Source organism: Furipterus horrens, unplaced genomic scaffold (genome assembly GCF_987537825.1).
Source record: "Furipterus horrens unplaced genomic scaffold, mFurHor1.1.pri manual_scaffold_4, whole genome shotgun sequence".
NCBI classification, from domain to species: Eukaryota; Metazoa; Chordata; class Mammalia; order Chiroptera; family Furipteridae; genus Furipterus; species Furipterus horrens.
This window is the reverse complement of record NW_028327174.1, coordinates 6,062,704-6,083,285: the sequence shown is the minus strand read 5'-3', so window position 1 is coordinate 6,083,285 and position 20,582 is coordinate 6,062,704. Positions and strand designations below refer to the sequence as shown.

The following is a 20,582-nucleotide window of genomic DNA, read 5'->3' as shown; positions in this document are numbered from 1 at the left end:
TTGCAGACTGGAGGGACATTGTGGTCGAAATGTCTAGTATGTCCCCAAGTTCTCTGCTTCTCTTGGCCCATTTCTTCCTCTTCTGCTTCTCTCTAAACCACTAATCCTTAAAAACTTTAGCCTACATCAGAAGCACCTGGAGAGCTCCTTAACATCACAGGTTGTTGGCCCTGCCCCGGGAGTTTCTGATTCAGTGAGTCTGGATAAAGCCTGGTAGTTTATATTTATATTAAGGTCCCAGGTGATGCTGCTGCTGCTGAGCTGGGACCGCACTTTGGGAACCACTGAACCAAGTCCTCCTCACTTACATTTTAGACCACTCTAATGGTCTGTTGTTTGGCTTCTTTTCCCAGTTTCTCGCCCTTTGATGCCGCTTGACACAAATTAGGATTATATTGGTGAGAGTAGAAGTTGAAAGAAAGGAATAAACTGGAAAGACATTTCAAAAGAAAGATCAGTGGCCTTTGGAGACTGAGTAGATGCCAGGGACTGAGGAGTAGAAAGCAAAAGAGGTGTTTTCTAAACATTGCCACCATATTTACTCTTTCGAAAAGCACTTCTTTCATCTTATTTCCCTCTTCTGAAATCTACAGTGAGATAAATCTAAAATGAAATTTATTTGAATAAAATACAACTGACAGGTGACACCCAACCAGTGTGGTTTCTCCTGTTTTGTCTAAGTCAAATCTCATTATGACAAACGGCTTTGCAAGTAGATCTCTGCATTACCAAATACTTTCAAGCCTGAGCCAGTGACCTACTTTAAACAGTATCCAATTTAACAATTCCAGTTCAGCGCACTAATTTGGATAGCGTTGTAGGACTTGTAGAATTTAATCTGAAGTACATTTGTATAAAGAACTGTCAATTTCTAAGGGTTATTTTAAATCCTATTTAGAAATCCTGCTTATTGAATATATATCATTATTCTTTTATCTCATCATACACTGTGCTTTCTGTATTTATCTTATTATTATGCTCGCTGTTTTGCCATAAACAGGGAAGGCATTATGCCAGACATTTCATTTGCAATTATAAATGCAGAGAAGCCAGACTGTGTTTGTACAGGTGGGATGAAATAAACACATGACAGCGAAAGCTTGTTTATCAAGATCATTGTTTGTTGCTTCTGAATTAGGAAATGAGTAGAGAGATGGTGCTTTGGGGCTTTTAAGATATTTAGTATATGCCATTTTAATTTTTTTATTTTTAAAAGCTGTTTTTTATTGTTATGCTTTCTTCTTGTGTTACTTGATCCCATATGTGGGTGAGATTTTAAAGATGTGGGAATTACAGCTGACTGTAAAAGAGTGCCAAATATTTGTTTTTTAAAAACAACTTTATTGTGGTATAATTTACATACCACCAAACTCACCCATTTTAGGTGTACAATGAAAACATTTTCGTAAATTTACGAAGTTATGGAATCGCCGTCACAACCCAATTTTAGAACATTTCCACCAGCCCAAAGAGACCTTTTGTGCCCATGAGCGGCTGATCCTTATTCCCGCTCCCATCCCCAGGCACCCGCCGATTTACTTTCTGTCACTGTGGATTTCATGTAACAATATGTGGTCTTTTTGTTTTTGAGGTTCACCCGTGGTGTAGTACGTATCAGGAGTTTGTTCCCTTTTGTTGCACTGTGGTTTTCCCGTAGGTGGATGTAACCATAGTTTATTTATCAATTTACCAGCTGATGGACATTTGGGTTGTTTCCAGTTTAGGGCTATTGTGGATAATGCTGTTGTGAACATTTACACACACACAAATGTTTGTTTTGACATTTCATAAATCATTAATAACCAAATGAGAAAATTGGGAAATTTCACTGCAAAATATTTTAACCTAAAAATAAAAATCTTATCTTAGAGCATATCAGATTGCATTTTTACATTATTAGTTCCTATTACCCCTTAAAGCCCTTTCCAGACTTGCACTTCCCAACAGTAATCCTGTTCAGTGAAACCTCATATAGAAGAGATTCACACTTTAAAAAAAAGATTTTCATGGTCATTATTATTTGAGCCACAAAATAGCCTTAAATGGGTAGATGGGACAAGTATCGTTACTTGTCTCTCATTTGTTGCTACCAGAGGTAGTCTTTGCTCATATTCTGGGGTAGTTGCTATAGGATTCTCATCAATACTAAATGTGTCCTGACCGCTGTAGCTCAGTTGGTTGAACATTGTCCCACAAACCCAAAGGTCACTGGTTCAATTCCCAGTCAGGGCACATGCCTGGGTTGCAGGCCCGTCCCCAGTTGGGGCGTATGCGGGAGGCAACCAATCACTGTATCTCCCGCACATGGATGTTTCTCACTTCTCTTTCTCCCTCCCTTCCCCTCTCTCTAAAAATAAATAAATAAAATTCTTTTATAAAAGACTAAATGCTTCCAGTTTGTGGTGTGCACACAGGATAGGCAGAGCCAAAGGACTACTCTTGTATGTGAAATAGATCCATGTTTGGAGTTTTTGTAGCTTATTCATTACAAATATTTTCATTTAGCAGCTAGTATTGTACATGCCAGGCACTGTGTTAGATGAGGATTGAGACATGAAATATTTAACTCTCAAAAAATTAACTATGGGAACCCAGGGGAAAAAGATAGCTAATGTGTTAGGGCTTTGGGGGTAGAGAGAAAGTTATCAGTGTGTTATTGATAATAATAATAACTAATACCTGGTTAATAATAATAATAGCAATAATAGATAATAATACTAGCTAGACAATAATGATAGTTAATGCTCAGTGCTTATTACTGTCTCCCAGGCATGTTCCAGTCACTTTGCATATATTTTCTCATTTCATCTTCACAACAGCTCAATGAGGAAGGTAATATTTTATCCTATTTTAGAGAGGAGGAAGCTACAAAACGAGGGTTGGTGAGCTGACCAAGATCACACAACCAGTCAATGGTAGATCTGGACTTTAAACTAGGCAGTGTGCCTCTGGAATCTCTGTCTCCTGGGAAGGTCTCTCACAGGAGTTGACATCCAGGCTGTATCTTGAATGACAGTTTGTGCTTTGTGTGGAAGGATGATGACTAGAGTGTGTCCTCATGGTTTCCTAAATAGAAATATCACAAGGAAAGGTAAAGAAGAGGGCGCAGGATTGAGAGTGAGTGTGGCAGACTACTTCCGAAGAAAGGCAGATGGCCAGAGATGAGGCTAGAAGGACAGAGCTGGATAATGAAGGGCTGGAATGCCACCTAAGGAATTTGGGTTCTGTGATCCAAGTTTCAAAGTTATACCAAGAATGCCACTTTCCTCTCTGTATTATTATTATTATTATTTTTTTTTTTTGGCTTTCATTCATTCATTCTTCTTTTTTTAATAAAACATGTCACACAACCAGGAAAGTGACTAATACACAAATATAAAACTTAATGAATTGTTTTAAAATAATCACCTCTGTGGTCAAGAAACAGGACATTGCTGGTATTCAAAAGCCCCTTTTAGTGACCTTGGCTAGTCATAGTCCCTCCCTCTCCTTTCTCCTTTTACCACCTGTATACCTCTGAACATTATAGTTTGGCTGATTTTTAACACAGAACCACATGCTCTCTCTATAGTTTTGTATCTGGTCCTTCTGTTTGCAAGATCCATTCATGTTGTTGTGTGTGGCTGTTGTTTCTTCATTTTCATTACTGCATGGTATTCCATTTTATGAATATGCCATAATGTATTTATCAATCTGTTTTACTATGAGAATATTTGGGTTATTTCCAGTTAGGGGCAATTATGAATAATACTCCTCTGAATGTTTTTATACATGACTTTCGGTGCACATGTGCATGAATTTTGTTGGGTATATACCTGGGGGTGGAATTACTGGATCATGAAATATGTCTGTCTTTAATTTTAGAAGAGTAATGCCAGACTGCATTCCAAAGTGGATATTACAATTTACATTCACACAAGGAGTATATGAGAGGTCCTGTTATTCCATATCCTTGATAAACACTTATTATTATCAGACTTTAAAATTTGTGGCCATTCTGGAATGATATATATCATCATGATTTTTTTGGTATTTTTCATTTCTTTTGTATTTTTCTCACTGTTGAGGCTAAACACCTTTTTATAGGTTTATTGGCCAATTAGGTAATGTAGTTTTTTGTTTACTTGTTTGGTAATGTGCCTAATCTAACCTTTAATCCATTTTCCTATTGAGTTACCTCTCTTTAAAAAAAAAAAAGAAACTTGTTAGAATTCTTTATTATTATGAATATGAGCCCTTGAAGATTTTATGTGGCCTGCTTTTTCATTTTCTTGAGAATGTCTTTTGATGAACAAAAATTCTGAATTTTTGTATAGTCATATTTATCTGTTTTTTGATAATAGGTGCCTTTTGTATCCTATATGAGAGATCTCTCCCTACTCCTAGGTTATGGAAACATTACCCCATATTATCACCTAAAAGCTTTATTATTTATCTTTTACATTTGGGTGTATAGTTCACCTGAAATTGATTTTTGTGTATGGTAATTCTTAATTAACTTCTTAGCAATCCTCTGCCTTCAAGACATTTTAAAATATTTTGTCCAGATTTTCTGGCTGTCCTCAGCATTGGTTGGTCTAAATTACATAGTTTACCACCCGCAGAGCAGAAATCTCTTCCAAAGTTTAGTTTCGCTTTGACTTCAAAATGATCTGTTCTGTAAAGGGACCTTAATAAATATGGTTGCTACAAAAATAAAATTTAAAAGACTGAAAAAATATATAGATTATGGTTTTCCTATTTTTTCAATTTTTTTATTTAGGAGATCAAAAAAGAAGCTTGTTCCATCTGTGTTTCTCTCAGCTATAAAATACTGTTAGACAGCTTAACAATTGCTACCTAAAATGAACAATTATACTCATTGCAGGATAATTTTAGAACATTAATGATGGTAAAATTTTAAATTAAAAAGCTCCCACTATTGATGAGAAAAGTAGTTTAACCATGGTTAGCTACCTCTGTCTCTGTCTGTCCATATATTTAAACCTTGGTTTTGGCCAGAGATGGACTGTATTCAAACCATATCCAGAATGCTTTCAGTTTGTGCCACAAAATATGAAGAAAATGTTTTCAGTTTATGGCAACTAGGTCCATGACATATGATGCTCCAGGAACTGTTTTTACAGTCCACAAGATGCACGCAAACAGAGTAGCAAACTCACATGATTAATGGCAGGGAAAAAACTAGCTACGTGGCTGTTAAATTTGCTTTTTAAGACAGCCAGATCAAGAAACGTCTGAAGAATTTGAGTCTGTAGCTGTGAGATGATTTTTCAGTTAGTAAACACAGCCTCCGGAAGCCATGGCAAGACAGTTTCTTGTGAGTCGTTCACAGCTTCAAGGAGGAGAGCACAGGGCAGGCGCCAGAGAGGAAAACCTGACGTGGCCTCCAGGGAATGTTGCCAGGGGAAGTACACGCCACGCGGGGAGGGAGAGGCTCCATGTCCTGCTGTCACCAGAACTCCACCTTGCCCTGCCATTTCTGTTTCTGACGTTCACAATGGAGGTTAGCTTGGTTGTAGCCAAGATATCAGGAGTGAAAGTGTACGAATGCAGAAGTCGTGGCTCTCGAGCCGCACGCTTCCTTCCTGCCAGCCCTTGCTTATACCACTTGCTTTTTCTTTTAAGGTAAATAACTAGCCAAAGTGGGGTTCAAGGATCCCTACCCCACCCCGCATCCAGACCATTTCAGGGGGGTCTGTGAGGTCACAACTATTTTTTTAGTACTAAGATGATACATGCCTTTTAAACTCATTCTCTCATGATTGTGGAGTTTCCCAGATGCTACTTGAATTGTAAGACTGCAAAAGATTAAATGCAAAAGCAGAAATTAGGATGCAGATCTTGTCTCCTAAGCCACGTATTAAAGATATTTGAAAAAATGTGAAACAATGGCACGTTCCTCAAATTTTTATGCTTCAGAATATATTTAATTAAAAACCATTTATTAGTATTTTAAGTGAATATTTATGAAAAAAATATTTTAAATATACTGTTTAAATTATATACTGTTATAACTTACACTTTTTAATATGGTAAATATTGACAATTATAGCTCAAATAAACAAAAGCTCTTTGGGGTCCTTAATAATTTTTAAGAATCTAAAGAGATCCTGAGACTGAAAAGTTTGAGAATTCCTGCTTTAAATTCTTCCAATTCCAGTTGAAATCCTAGTTTTTCTCTGAGGTCTGAATATATTGTGTAGCCCACTGTTTTCACTGCAGTCCCCAGACTTCTGCCCCGCACAGCTTAATGCTTAGTTTTTGAGGAATTGCTTGGTGTGCTAGTTTTCTTCTCCTTATCAGTAGTTAAGACCTCTGAAGACAGGGGTATCTTAAATGAGAGTTTTTGAGACACCGATGATATATATTGCTGAGCACAGCATGAACAGTTGGTAGTGGTTATTCATATTATTATTATATTCTATATCAGTATTAAAGTTTTCCAAACTCAACAGTTATTGAGGAACCAATATGCATCTAAAATTTTTTTAACACTGCCCTGATCAGTGTGGCTCAGTTGGTTGGGCACTGTTCTGCAAAAAAAAGGTCACATGCCTGGGTTGCAGGTTCAGTTCCCAATTGGAGTGCATACAAGAGGTAACTGATCGATGTTTCTCACCCTCTCTTTCTCCCTCCCTTTTTGTCTCTCTAAAAATAAATAAATAAAATCTTTAAAATAGATATAGCTATTATATTTTTAAAAACTACATAAAATCAATATACAGTATGGAAAAAAAAGTTCTTGATCATAGAGCATTAATAAATTGGCTACAAATGCTGAGTATGTTAATCTGTTTTATTTTTTTAAGTATATTTTATTGATTATGTTGTTACAATAGTCCCAGTTTTATCCCCTTTGCTTCCCTCTGCCCAGTTCCCTGCTTCGCCCAGCAATCCCACCCCCTTAGTTCATGTCCATGGGTCATGCATATAAGTTCTTTGGCTTCACCCTTTCCTATATTATTCTTAACTTCCCCCTGTCTATTTTGTACCAACCAAGTATGCTTCTTAGTCCCTGCACCATTTCCCCATTTCTTCCCCTTCCTCCTCCCAGCTGGTAACCTTCCAAATGAACCCCATACCTATGATTCTGTTCCTATTCTAGTTTGCTTAGGTGGGTTTTGTTTTTACTTTTTAGATTCAGTTGTTGATAGTTGTGAGTTTGTTGTCATTTTAGTGTTCATAGTTTTGATCTTCTTTTTCTTAAATAAGTCCCTTTAACATTTCATGCAGTAATGGCTTGGTGATAATGAACTCTTTTAGCTTTACCTTGTCTGGGAAGCACTTCATCTGCCCTTCCATTCTAAATGATCGCTTTGCTGAATAGAGTAAACTTGGTTGTAGGTCCTTGCTTTTTGTCACATTGAATACTGCTCGCTCGTCCCTTCTTGCTTTCAAAGTTTCTTTCAAGAAATCAGCTGATAGTCTTATAGGCACCCCTTTGTAGATAACTCTCTTCTTTTCTCTTGTTAGATTCTCTATCTTGAACCTTTGGCATTTTAATTATGATGTGTCTTGGTGTGGTCCTCCTTGGGTCTAGCTTGTTTGGGACCCTCTGTGCTTCCTGGACTTTTATGCCTATTTTCTTCGCCAAATTTGGGAAGTTTTCCTTCATTATTTTTTCACATAAGCTTTCAATTTCTTGCTCTTTCTCTTCTCCTGGCACCCCTATGATTCGGATATTGGCATGTTTAAAGTTGTCCCAGAGGTTCCTAAGCATCTCATTTTTTTCAATTTTTGTTTCCTCATTCTGTACTGGTTGACTGTTTTTTTCTTCTTTATGTTCCAAATCATTGATTTGAACCCCGGTTTCCTTCCCTTCACCATTGGTTTTGTGTAGATTTTCCTTAGTTTCACTTAGCATAGCCTTCACTTCTTCCCTTATATGTTTGCTGTACTTAAGCATATCTGTCAAGCCTGTGAGCATCTTTATCACCAGTGTTTTGGATTCTGCGTCTCTTAGGTTAGCTATCTTTTCTTCGTTTAGTTCTCCCACTGGAACCTTGACCCGTTCCCCCATTTGGGCCATACTTCTCTGTCTTCTCACCTTGACAGGCTCCTGTGTTTGTTTGCCTCTGTGTTTTAGGTAGAGCTGTTTCACCTGTTACGTTGTAAGGGGCGGAGCCTTAGGTTCACGTTATGGCGCTATATGTGGGGAAGGAGTCAGAGAGGGGACAATACCGCTTGTTCAGCACTCGCCCCTTTTCCAGGCACTTCTCCCACTTTTGTATGGGACTGGCGCCTCTCTAGCTGCTGCCCTGGCCGTTGTTCCCAGAGTGGATGGGTCTGTGGATGTTCTAGGACCGTGGGGGCTCTTTAAATAAGCAGACTCTGCTGAGACTGGCAGTTTCTTTTTCTGCCCCAACCCCACTGGTTTGCACAGTCTTAAGCAGTGAGGCTTGATTTTCCCTGGTGCTGGGACCGTGAGCTGTGCAGTCTGGTCAGGAGCTGGTAACACTCCCCAGGTGTCCCTCCCCACTTTTTAAAATGTGTGACTGAGATTTCCACTGGCCTGCCGCTGCCACTGCCGCCACTGCTGCTGCCACCACCACACTGCATCCTTTCCGCCCCGGCTCTACCCCTCCTACCTGTCTGTATGAGTATTTCTTCTTTATATCTTTGTTTGTTGGACTTCCATGTAGCTCGATTTTCTGGAACTTCTGGTTGTCTCTAGTTTTGAGGTAGTTGTGTTCCTTCTTAGTTGTGGAGGGAGATCCAGGGTGTCTGTCTAGGCCTCCATCCTGGCCGGGAGTCCTGTTTTAATTTTTATGTGACCGACAGTTGCAGTAAAGCCTGATCATAGGCCCTTGCTCTGAAAAGAGTGCTTAGTAAGCATTCAGTGAAGCTGGTTGAGTTGAATCTGCTGTTTCAGGAGCTGCCTTTGCTGTTCTTGTAGCAGGCAACTGTTCATTCCCTGCCATCCCACTCCCACTCCCAAGTGACTTGCAGGTATGCATAGGTTTTCAGAGGTAGCCTTACTTTCCAAAGCCCTTTCTGTTAAAGAATTGACAGATTGTCTTAGACTAAGCTAGAATGCTTTAGTTAGCTGACCAAACTGGATTAGTAGCTGAAGGTGAGGCACATGCTTTTTTCTTCATCACTGTTTCTGAGTGAGTTTGTTTATCTAGGCAACAGTCCCTGCCTTGCAAGATACAAGAATAAATTTAACATCTTTATGCCAAGGTCCTGCTATTAATCCCAAAATTTCCTTCACAGCTTCTCCCTGGAAGTCTGAGGGTCCCATGCAAGTAACACATTGTCCTGAAACGCTAGCATTACTTTACCATAATATTCATAGAACAGAGCATGGTACCTCAGAGGTGGCTCATTCACTGAACGAATGAATGAATGGTTATAAATTATAAGCAGCATCCTTATTTGAGTAAACTAAGAACATTGTATTGAGTTGACTTTATCTTTTCACCCCAAATGACTGTTTATTCCATAAGAGTTTATTGGGATGTCCCTTGTTCTAGTACTTTTTTTAAAATTTATTTTTAGTTGCTCTGGTTTTTTGTTTGTTTTTATTTTTTAAGACTTTATTTATTTTTAGAGAGAGGGGAAGGGAGGGAGAAAGAGAAACACATTCATCAGTTGCCTCTCGCATACCCCCAGCCGGGGACCCAGCCCACAAGCAAGGCATGTGCTCTTGACTGGGAATCGAACTGGAGACCTTTCGGTTCGTAGGCCAGTGCTCAGTCCACTGAGCCACACCAGCCAGGGCATGTACTAGTACTTTTAAAAATGATGGTAATACAATGATAAACCAGACTTAGATCCTGTCTTCAGGAGACTTATAACCCAGTAATATAAACAACATACACAAGCCTAGTGGAAATATACCCAGTGCAATTGCTAACTCAGAAGAAGGACTCATCACACCACCTGTATCAAGAGAGAGGAGTCAAGAAAGACTTCATAGAAAAGATTTTCCTAAGCCTTCATCTTGAAGGTTGAGAAGAGGTTTTCCCGGTGAGTGGGAAGGCAGTGAAAACAGCATGTATGTACAAAGTCACAGGTACATGAAACCATGTGGTGCTTAAAGCAATGTAGTTTTGTGAGATGACTAAGAGGCGAACAGGTGCCAGGCCTTGTATATCGTGCATTGGGAACTGGGAGAAAACCAGTTTAAAAAAACAGTTGGAATAACGCTATGAGAAACTATGCCAGAACTAAGGCAGTGGCAATAGGAATGGGGAAGAAAGTAACGGTGAAATATTTATGTTTGGTGGAAGAAAGATGCTGATGATGGTCCCAGATTTTTTCTTTGAGTGGGATGAGAGTATTTCAGAGTGAGGCAGGAGAATCCAGTTCGGAGGAGGATTATTTTAGTTTTGGTTATGTTGTGTTCCAGGGGACCTGTGGAACATGAGGTGGAGAAGTCAGTTGATATTAGGTAGTTGTATAGATGGCTTTGAAGATTGTAAGAAAGGTTGCACTGGGGAGAGTTTGGGGAGTCATTGAGATACAGGTAGTAGTTAAATCTATGGGAGAGGATAAGGACGTGCATATATAGTAAAAGGAGAGGGAACGCGGAAGACCTGAGGAACATACCAGTAATGAAAGGACAAACAGAGAAAGACTGTCCTGCAAGAGACTGGGAAGAACTGGTCTAAGAGGTAGCCAAAGTGATGAATTTGGCCCCTTCTGTGGGATAAAAGGACTTAGCATGTTGCATGTCAGTTTGGGCATCAGAACTAGGCTCAATCCTTGAAGCTAGGATTTGAGTCTTGTTCTCTCACCCCAACCCCTGTCCATCTGACCCCCATGTACAAAAGCAGCAGCTCTCCTTACCCAGCACCACCCTGCCCATGGTGGGAATCTATAAACACCAACAGTACTGACAAAGGCCTTGGGCTGGCTGAAAACCCATCCAAACAGGAGGACCTAGCCACAGGCAAGAGACCAGGAACTAAAAGAAGGTGCCCCTGGCCCAGTCGCTGGATCTGCATTATCCTTAATATCCAGTTAGGAGAGGAGATCCCAAATGACAGTTTCAGGTCATTCTGATTTTTAAATGCCAAAGTTAAAACAAGAACAATTGAGTTAATATGCATTGTATTTGGCAAGTGGGAATGATAGGGAAAGAAACCAAGTTGCAATGATTAACAGATGAGTGAGAATAAGCTCATTGAGACCACAAATAAAAACTTAAAAATTTTTAAAAAAGCTTGACTAGGAGAGGAAAGGGGAGGGAGGACATGAAAGCCCGAGGAGGTTACAGGATTAAAGGGGCTATTTTTAGGAATGGGAAGACTTGAGCATTTTTTACAGATTTTCCAAACTGTCAGAACTGACATACAAGTGACCTGAAACTGCAAAGGTCTTGGAACAATAGTAACTCTTATGTATCGGTGACTGAATAAGCCCATTTGCCTGTAGCAATGCCCCTTTGGCGTTTGTTGTTATTATTTGGGTTAATTTAATAGACTCCTTCTTGCCCACTTGGGCTGGGTGGGCTGTGTATAGAGCTGGGCGCGGGGTACCCTCCGGGTCCACACTCGCCGCCTGGGAGGACCTCCTCAGCCTCCTGGCTGGTGTTTTTGCTCCTCCCTCGCATCTGCTGCTTCACTTAAGACATCTTTTCCTGATGTCGTGCTTAAAGTTAGACCAGCTGCCAGTGACATAGACAGTCAGGGTTTTCAGTGTTATTTGTGACTCGATTAAAAGGTTATAATATCTTCTTAGTAATCTGCACCTCAAGAATTATGCTGGATATCAAACAGATAAACAGTGGTGAATCCTGGGAAGACCCTTCTGGGGGAAGAGAAGACAGCCTTATCCATATTGCTTGAACTTTTTGAAATGAGAATTGAAATAAATTTAAAAGAATTATGCTAAATAATCAAGTTTGGAAATTAAACCCTACCATATCAGAGGTGATATTAGTAAATATAGTTTATTGAATATGTGTTTCTTTTAACTTGCCGTATTCCCTAGGAAAGATTCAGTTCTAACTACCTCCTGGGAATTTAGTTAGGTGCTTGGCTGTGGAGAAACCCTTGAGATCTCCTGAGATCTCCTTGCTGTCTAGCAGGTCTCGGGGGCTGATTAATCCAGTGTTCACTGAGCCTTCTCTGTGTGAATTCAAAGGCCAGCCTGGCTACTCTGCAAGAGAAGAGAGAAAACTGGAGTGGCTCACCAAGTTCACTGCCGAGGCCTGTGCAGGATCAGATCGTCAGATTACAGTATCTCGTTCTGAACATTTCAAAATGATGTTTTGAAGGAATCTGCCATTACTCATACCTTAGAAGGAAAATAGTGCTGTAGATAACTTCGGCTAGATGATTTCAAATGTTGATTTTAGAATTAAATTGTATGTTTATCTTGAGCATGAGTACATCTGATACAGAGGTTCACAGCCCTGCAGAGAAAGTAATGGAGCTGGTTTCCAGAGGGCCTGGACCGTTGCCCAGTTTCCCTTGCCTGCCTCTCCTCTGCTTTAACTCCTTTTCTCTCACTGAACGTCAGCGTCTGGGACCAGCTGCCAGGCAGGCAAAGGCCTGAGCTGGCCACTGTGTCCTGAGCTCGTCTGTTAACAAGATACGTAATAATGAGCTACTTTATGAAGCCGCTATAGAGTTTAGACTGCTGATGAGTACAGAGAAGCAGTCCTGTTTCCTGTGGGCAGGAACTAATCAGAATAGAGAATTGAAATTCAGTCAGGGTCGTCGTTATCTTGATGGTCTGTGATTTACAGAAAAATTAAAGAATCTAGTCTGTCTCTGAGGTGCTGAGGGTCACACGTTCCCTGTGAGGGCCAGACCCATCTGGGAAGCAGCAGCCAGCTTCTCCCACTTTCCCCAGTGCCACTGAATGGGGAAACATCCATGTTGCAGCACTGACTTAGAGAGATCATGTCAGGATTCAGTTTAGCTTATGTTTATTAAACTCCTACCCAAGACCAAATTCAGAAATGGAGAAGACAGAGATCATTCTTACTGTCAAGGTGCTCCTGTTGAGAGAAGGAACAGACCCATGGATATTCGCAATATTATATGGTGTACCTCTAAGGAGGAACCCCTAGTGAAGCCAAGGAGGGTACAGAAGACTTCCAGAGACAGCACCTGAGGCAGAGCTTCAAAGAGAGTGGAAGGGAATTAGGCAAAGGGCCCAGAGAGACACTAGTGCCTGTATTGTGGGCAAGGGAGCCATGTGCAGTCCGTGTGGAAAGAGTGGGAAGTGATAGAGCACCTAAGAGAGAGCTTGAATTTCCCCCCGAAGGTAATGGACAGCCCTCGAGGGAGTTTTGGCAGTGACATACTCGGAGGTCAAATGTGCTTTTTAGGAGATTACGAGGACAGTGGTGTGCATAGGAGGAAGTAAGGATAAAAAGGTTTTACTAGTTCTCATTACAACCCAATTCCATCTGAGATTTCTTTATTCAAACGTTTTTTAAAAATGAACTAACATAGAGGTGATGACAGATAGGGAGCAGTAAGGTGTTTTCAAGTTTCACTAAAAGACCACCTCAAACGTCGTGACATAATGCGGGATGGCAGCTGTAATTTACCCTCTGTAGCCATGGGGATAGAATGCACTTTCCGGAACAGAAACATTGATTGTGAAACTAAGGGGCCAACTTCGAAATAGGGACAGGCTTCCTGACACAGTATGCGAGCTCCTCAGAAGTAAGTCTCTGCCAGGCTCGTCTGGCATTGTTTTGCCCACTTTCACACACACAGGGGCCACCTTGAGAAGAATACCTTTTTGACATCTGTTTTTACCATTGTAAAACGAAGGGACTAGCTTGGGATCTCTAAGTGTCTATTAATAAATGGCTGTTATTTCATATACATATCGATATATTTGTGTATTTACAAGTATATAAATATGTTTTTCATATACATTAAGAGACATTCCATATTGAAATAAACATTTCGCTACATTTATTGGCAACTTGCTGTGATCTGATTTGATTTTGAAGAGGCCATTCCAGCCATTATTTGGGAATGGATCCAGAGAGGACAAAAATAGGCTTTGGGAGGCCACCTAAGAGGACCCGACAATTGAGAAATGATGATGGCAATGAAAATGAAGAATTGTGGGTGGATCTGGGATACATATCGTGAAAGCGGAAATGGCAGGACTTGCTGATGTGCTGTGAGAGGGCTGAGGCAGGGTGCGAAAGCCAGGATGGATCTGAGGTTCTGACCAGCCACTGGGTGGGGGGCGCCGCCCTTGACTGAGATAGTGGAGACTGAGAACGAGGGAGGTTGGGGTGCGGGGGCGTGGGGGGAGGGAGGGTGAAGAGGGCAGTTTGGGACATGTTGAATGTAGAGTGATTAGGAGACATCCTCGAGTCAAATTGAGAAGTTGAAAGGCAATTTGGTTATCTTTCTGGTAGCACAAATAAGGTTAAATAATATAGTTATAATACAGGTTTTATTGTTTCTTCAGGAAGTATTTCAGTTCACATTCTTAATAGTAACTGTTTGCCTTTATTGAACATGTGGTTGGTGCTGCCCTGTACTAAGTGATTTACACATATTTAAACTTATTTATTCCAACTTCCAAAGAATCCTCTGAGGAAGAGGCTGTGTATTGTTTCCAGTGTTCGGTGAAGAAGCTGAGGCTTGAGAGGGGCGGCTGTTAGCCAGAGCCAATAGCTGGGAGACGGAGTGGCTGGGTTGGGACCAGGGCGCCTGCATTCCGAACTTGCGCTCCACCACTTGCCATGGCGCCTTGCTGCCAGTGTGTCGCTCATTGTGGTTTTTCTCTTTTTTCAGGGTTTTGGTTTCTGCACTGAATGTAGTCTAGATACATCTCCACGGGCGTGTGTTGCCCCAGGGTACTGTCAAAGGTAAGTTCTTAAAATTTATATCCACCCAGTATTGGCCATGAAATGGAAGTCTTTGTCTTAAAAAGAAGACAAGTATGTCTTGCTTCTTTCCAGAGTTCTTACAGAAGAGTATTTAAAAGTGTTCATCACATTAGCCCTTCTCATTTCTGCTTCAATCGGTCCCTTTAAAAAGCACTTGTATTTAGATTGTTGCTGACATTTGGTGCCTCATCCTTTTACAAAGCTGGAATCTGTTACTAGGATTTAGCAGTTCTACAGTCCTGTGTGAATGTACTCCTAACTTCCCTGCCCCTAGGTTATCCCTGCTGAAGCCTGTCCTCCACAGCACTTGCCAGAGTCAGCTTCCTAAGGGATAGGTGTCCTGTTTCTCCTTTGCTCAAACAGCTCTCGCGGCTCCCAGTTGCTACAGATGTCATCCTATAAACCCCTTCAAAACCTAACTGCAATCAACATTTCTGGCCTCTTTTTTACTGAACCCCCATCTGCAAGCCTGTTTCTGTTTCCCAGATATTTAATTCTTTTTCACAGCTTTGTGCCTTGGTTAATATTTTGCTCTTTGCTTAGAGTTTAGAAGAGGGAAGAAGAATGTGACTATCCATTCTTCCTTCTTATACCTTTCCTATGGCCCCCTTCTCCTAGTCTCTCTTGCAAAATTTCTTTTTCATCAGTATTCTTGGAGCACCTGTTATTATTACAGTACCAAAGAGTTACATTAGAGTTATTTGTTTCTATTATGTTTCCTTTACTAGTCTATAAACTCTTTGAGACTTCCTGGAAAGGAATTGTTTTTTTAGTGCCTGTTGGCTGATCCTGGACTTAATTTAATCCTTATAACACCTCCTCCTGACCAGTTTTATGGGTGAAAATAATGAAGATTAGAAAGTTAAGTAACTTGCCCAAGATTACGTAGCTAGTAAATGTCAAAGAGTAATGATTCTGCTCCTTCAAAACAAGTGCTTACTGTGCTATACCCCGTTAGCCCAGCGCCATCTGCATGTGATTGGGACCCAATAAATACTTATTGAATTGATATCTATTGCAGTTTTAAGTGAAAAGAACTTGAGTTGATTAATTCAGTTATTCTTACACAGAAATTTATTGAATACCTATTAAATACAGGTACACAGTTTTAAGTAAACTGTGAATGTAGAGATTAATGAGCTAAAGTGTCTGGAATCGAAGGGTTGACAGTCTAATAGAAAAGGCATCTATGCAAGCAAATAAATCCAATAGAGTTACAGATCCTAGAATGAGATTCAAACAGGATCCCCTGGGGACACTGAGGGAGGAATCTTCAGCTCTACCTAGAGGTGGATCAGGAAATACTTTCTAAAAGCTGCATCTTGATGAGGAATATCAGGGGAGGGAAAGGCAAAGGGAGTAAATATGAACGAAACCGTGGAAACCTGATACAACCCAGCATATATATGAAGATGTAAGTAGTTCAGTGTGGCTGGAACAAAAGGGACGAGGAGGCCTGGCCAATGACGCTGGAGAGAGAGATGAGGACTGGATCCTGGGGGGCTTTGAAAATATTAACGCAGATGCTGCATGACATTACTTCTGTGTGGCGTTGAGATTTGCCGAGTCTTGTCCTGTGTGTGCTGAAGCACTGTGCCAGGTCACAGCTCTCTGTCACTTACTGTGTGTGGCCAGCTGATGACAGCTCTGAGGTGACATGATGTGCTGAAGCGGAAATAAAATGCTTTTGTTGTCACATCATCTGTGACAGCTTGACCGCTGCTTGTTCACTTCTCCAGTTCATTTTCACATACGTGGACTTTGCCTTGACCTTTTCATCGCTCTGTTAGCACCAATGCACTGGACCCCTTGTCACTTCCCAAGTGGAACCCCTAGCTTAACCATATGTTTTTGCATTGCCCGACTCTCTTCCCCTTTTGTCAAAAGGACAGTAAGACTGGCCTAGAACCTTAGACACAACCCTAAGCTATGCCTTCAAACAAGAGTGTCATCAAGATCTTTTTAAGTTCAAGAAACACATTAAAAATATTAAGGGTAATTCCAAACCAAAAGAATGAGAGTAAATTAAATAAAGGACAAATTAAAAAATAGGTATTGATATGACATATAGTAGCTAGGCAGATTATATGGTGTTAATGAGGGAAGATTTTTAGAAATACATACAGACTGGATATTAGAAGGATAGAAATGTGGATTTCAAATGGGGCAGAACTTAGCTCGTTGTGAGGAGAGAATGAAAGATTTGTCGGACTGGAGTGGGGTGTGTGCATTGGGCATAACTAGAAATGGAGCTGAAAAGGTTATGAACTAATAGTGTGTTATCAATATTATGTAATGGATAATTGGAAAGATAAGACTGGCACAGAAAAATGAACTAAATTGTGAAGAGGATAAGTTTCAGATATAATTTAGAATTGAAGAGGACCCAATAAGTAATATTATATTCCCTGCCCAAGGTCTGAACCAATGGAAATAGAGGATGAAGGAGTAAGGCAGGTAGAGATAAAGATCTGGCTTTTATTTTATGTTGACATAGGAGAACTGGCTCATTTCTCAGGGCCAGTTAACTTTGTAGTACTGAACTCCAGGGTGTAACACGTTTTCTCACACAGCAGCGCTGGTCTGGGATAGACCCACCTCCTAGAAGGAAGGAGCTGAGCAGAAAGGTACCCCAAGGGGAAGGGGAATGTCTTCTTCTGGGCTCACTGACCAGACCAGTCACTCACCCCTGACAGCAGGGGTCAGGGTAGAAGACCAGGAATAGTAAATAAAGTGATACTGCCTCTCATGGGGGGAAGCATCAGGAGTGGGGAAAAAGTTTTCCTCCTCCAGCACTTACCAGCTTCTGTCCCTTAAGCAGTAAACATCCGGCTGGGGTGTGCCTGTCCCCCTAGGGCAGAGGTGGTCTCTGGACCATCCTATTCCCACTTTCGTGAGGACAGCCCTCCACTGCCAACCACTGTTCTCTCAGGTCTCCTCTTGGGACCATTAATACATTTTGTCCCCAGAAGATTCTAAAATAGGTCAGAACAGTATACAAATTATGTGAACTCCAAGGCTTCAGCACTGTCCCCGCAGCCACCAAATTCAGAAAGTAAGCCTACCTCTCGCCCAAGAGTGGTATTTCCGATCAAGTTATGTTCCCTGAACTCAACACTCAGTCTTGCCAAAGATCGTAGCAGAGACACGCTGGTGTCTGAGGGAGGGAGGATGGGCGAGGTCCTCTCAGTCTGAGCCTCACCACGGTACCCACGCAGTCCATGCCAGAGCCCAGGGTCCATGACTTGGACACTGCCACCCAGTTTGGAATGATCTGCCAGCGAGAGCTTGAATTTGGAGCTGTGCCTTTACCATATCTGGGAAAGACTCAACCGGTGCACACTGTCTTCTCTTTGAAAGGTTAATATTTGAAGTACCACCTCCTCTTTGCAAAATTTAGTTTTCAGCCCCATATACCAAGTTTCCACCTTTCCTTTATAAGTTCCCTCCCTCCCTCTCTTCTTTCCTTCCTTCCTTCTATGAAGTATAGTGAGAAACCTCTTAATTTCCAGTTCCCCTTTGAATTGCCTATGCAAGCCTAGCACAAACAATTTAAACACAGAAGTTCACTGGTTTTGTTACCCATGTGCCTTGCAGCTTACATACATTGAATAGTTGTTCTACTCGCTAATATGTAAAAGGCCTGTATGAAGAAAGTCTTTTTTCCTAAAGCCTGATCTTTTCCTCAGCCACGCCTGCATAGGAAAAGCTGTCTCTGCATAACTTAAGGTCAGGCAGCAGCGTTCTGTACTGTGAAGCCCCCAGACCCGCTAGTGCCCTGCTCCCTTTGCTGAGGGCAGCACAGCTGGCGTGTGCTTGCTCGGCCCGGCTGGCAGGTGCACACTGAGACCTCTTGCACAGCTGACGTTTAGATGAGCCTTCAGCACCACCATGGTTGACTGTGGCTTATGCCATACAGCCTGTCCCTACAGAAAAAGCCACTATCTGCAAACAAAATTGCCGTAACTCCAGTCACCACTAAGTTCAAAATACAGTGTGGCCTAAGGTTTATAAACTTCTAACTCGGCCTCACTAGTTAAAAGCTAGTGTACAACTGTAAAAACACATGTGGCCAAGTGTAAACCTCTACAAGATCAAAACACTTTGTTTGCCCCCTCAGTAAAAACCAGGGCCCTGAGTCCTCGCCCCCGCAGAAGCCTCAGAGATGCCACATGTGTTTTACTCCCCGGGTTTTACCTCATGCCTGTTCTTCAAGACTGTAGTCTCACTCAGCAGGTGTCAAGGTTTGTGAAAGACCCAGATCGATAGCACTCTCTTTCCCTTGTTTAGAGTTCTGTACCAATTGAGAAATAAGATAAAAGAGAAAGGCATGTGGGAGACCAAAATATCGTCTCTGCTATGAACGAAGCTAAGTTGGGGAGTGCAGCGCACACCTGCAGATAAGGGAACTTCTGAACGCTGGCCCTCTGAATCCCTCAGGCTTCTCTTGTCCCAGGTGGCTGGGAGGGGCCTGCACGGATAGGGACAGGAGCGGAGGAGCATGCGTGCTCCCTGGGGACAGCTGGCTTCCAAAAGGAAGAGAGAGCTCCGTATCTTGTTTCTCCTCCTGAACTCCCCTTTCCGATAAGATCCTGTGGGTCCTCTGGGGTGGGTAGTGTGTGTGGAGGTGGACAGGAGCCAGGAGTGAAGCCTGGGGGAGGGGAGCAGCATTCCTCTGGCCCGCACATTCAGATGGAAACGGCACCGAGAGAAAGGGGCGCCTCTCTCGGTCAGCTGTGTCTGTGAGGCAGCATCTGTGAAACACAGTCTCTGTTTCAGCAACGCAGAAGGAGAACTTAGAGACACTTGTGAAACAATTTATGTACTAGAACTTTCTAGATACGTTAGCAGAGTTTTTCCAGTGCTATCAATTTAATTTTCATAGCAGGAGCAATTATGTTTTTGCACAATTGTCATGAACAAGTGAGGATCAAAACCAATGAGGAGAGCCTGCCTCACTTGCTGTGAGCATCCGTGTGTTTCACAGGGGCACGGGCAGGGTCAGCGCGTCAGGAATAAGTGACTGGCGTTGGCTGGGAGGGCTTCCGCTGTGCAGGTTTTACATTTTATCTCAGATAAATGCGCTTTAGTTCCCAAAACCTCATTGGGTGAGCACAGTAGATATTTTGATACCTCTTTTGGACCCAGCTGATGAGGAAACAGATTCCCAGAACTGCCTCCTTGGCCTCAGGGCTTGTGGCGGACTAGTGAGAGGCTGCTCCGGAACCGGACTGCCGGCCCCTGGCTGCTGCTCTCCTAAAGAGGTTTCTCTGCGCACTGGAAAGACTTACTGTCAAGCATCTTTTTAGCTCTTCTATTTTGTAGCTGTGAACCTTTCAAAGTATTTGACACATTTTAAAATATTCATACCTGCATTATAGTGGAGATTTGTGTCAGTTTGAGTAATGATTCCTTATTAATTACATATTTAATTAATTTGAATGTTGCATAAACTTACAGTTTCTTTTGGTATGTTTTAATTAATAAAAATTTAATAAACGTTTACTTATTTTATTCTTAGAGGAAAAATTACTACTTTTTATTTTCTTGCCCTATAAATAGCCTGTTCTAATATAAATTACCTGGCATTGTGTATTAAGCAGATTTTTTAAAAACAAGCAGGATTAATTATTAGAGTAGATCTTAATTTCAGTTATAAAATACCGTGAATGTTGAACATAAATTATAAACCCGAGAAACCCAGTCAATTTCAATAGCTTAGCTTAAAATCCAGGCAGCAGGACTGGCTGCCACG

General features: G+C 41.4%; 1 protein-coding gene across 1 annotated transcript in view; it reads left to right on the top strand.

Annotated features, from left to right (window-relative positions):
• The window catches only part of TNRC6B (trinucleotide repeat containing adaptor 6B), a 247,397-nt gene that overhangs the window by 44,564 nt on the left and 182,251 nt on the right, over positions 1 to 20,582 (top strand). Inside the window, exon 3 of the mRNA XM_090272393.1 lies at positions 14,733 to 14,806. Coding sequence (XP_090128519.1) covers positions 14,733 to 14,806 — 74 coding nt within the window. The remainder of the gene's footprint in view (positions 1 to 14,732; positions 14,807 to 20,582) is intronic.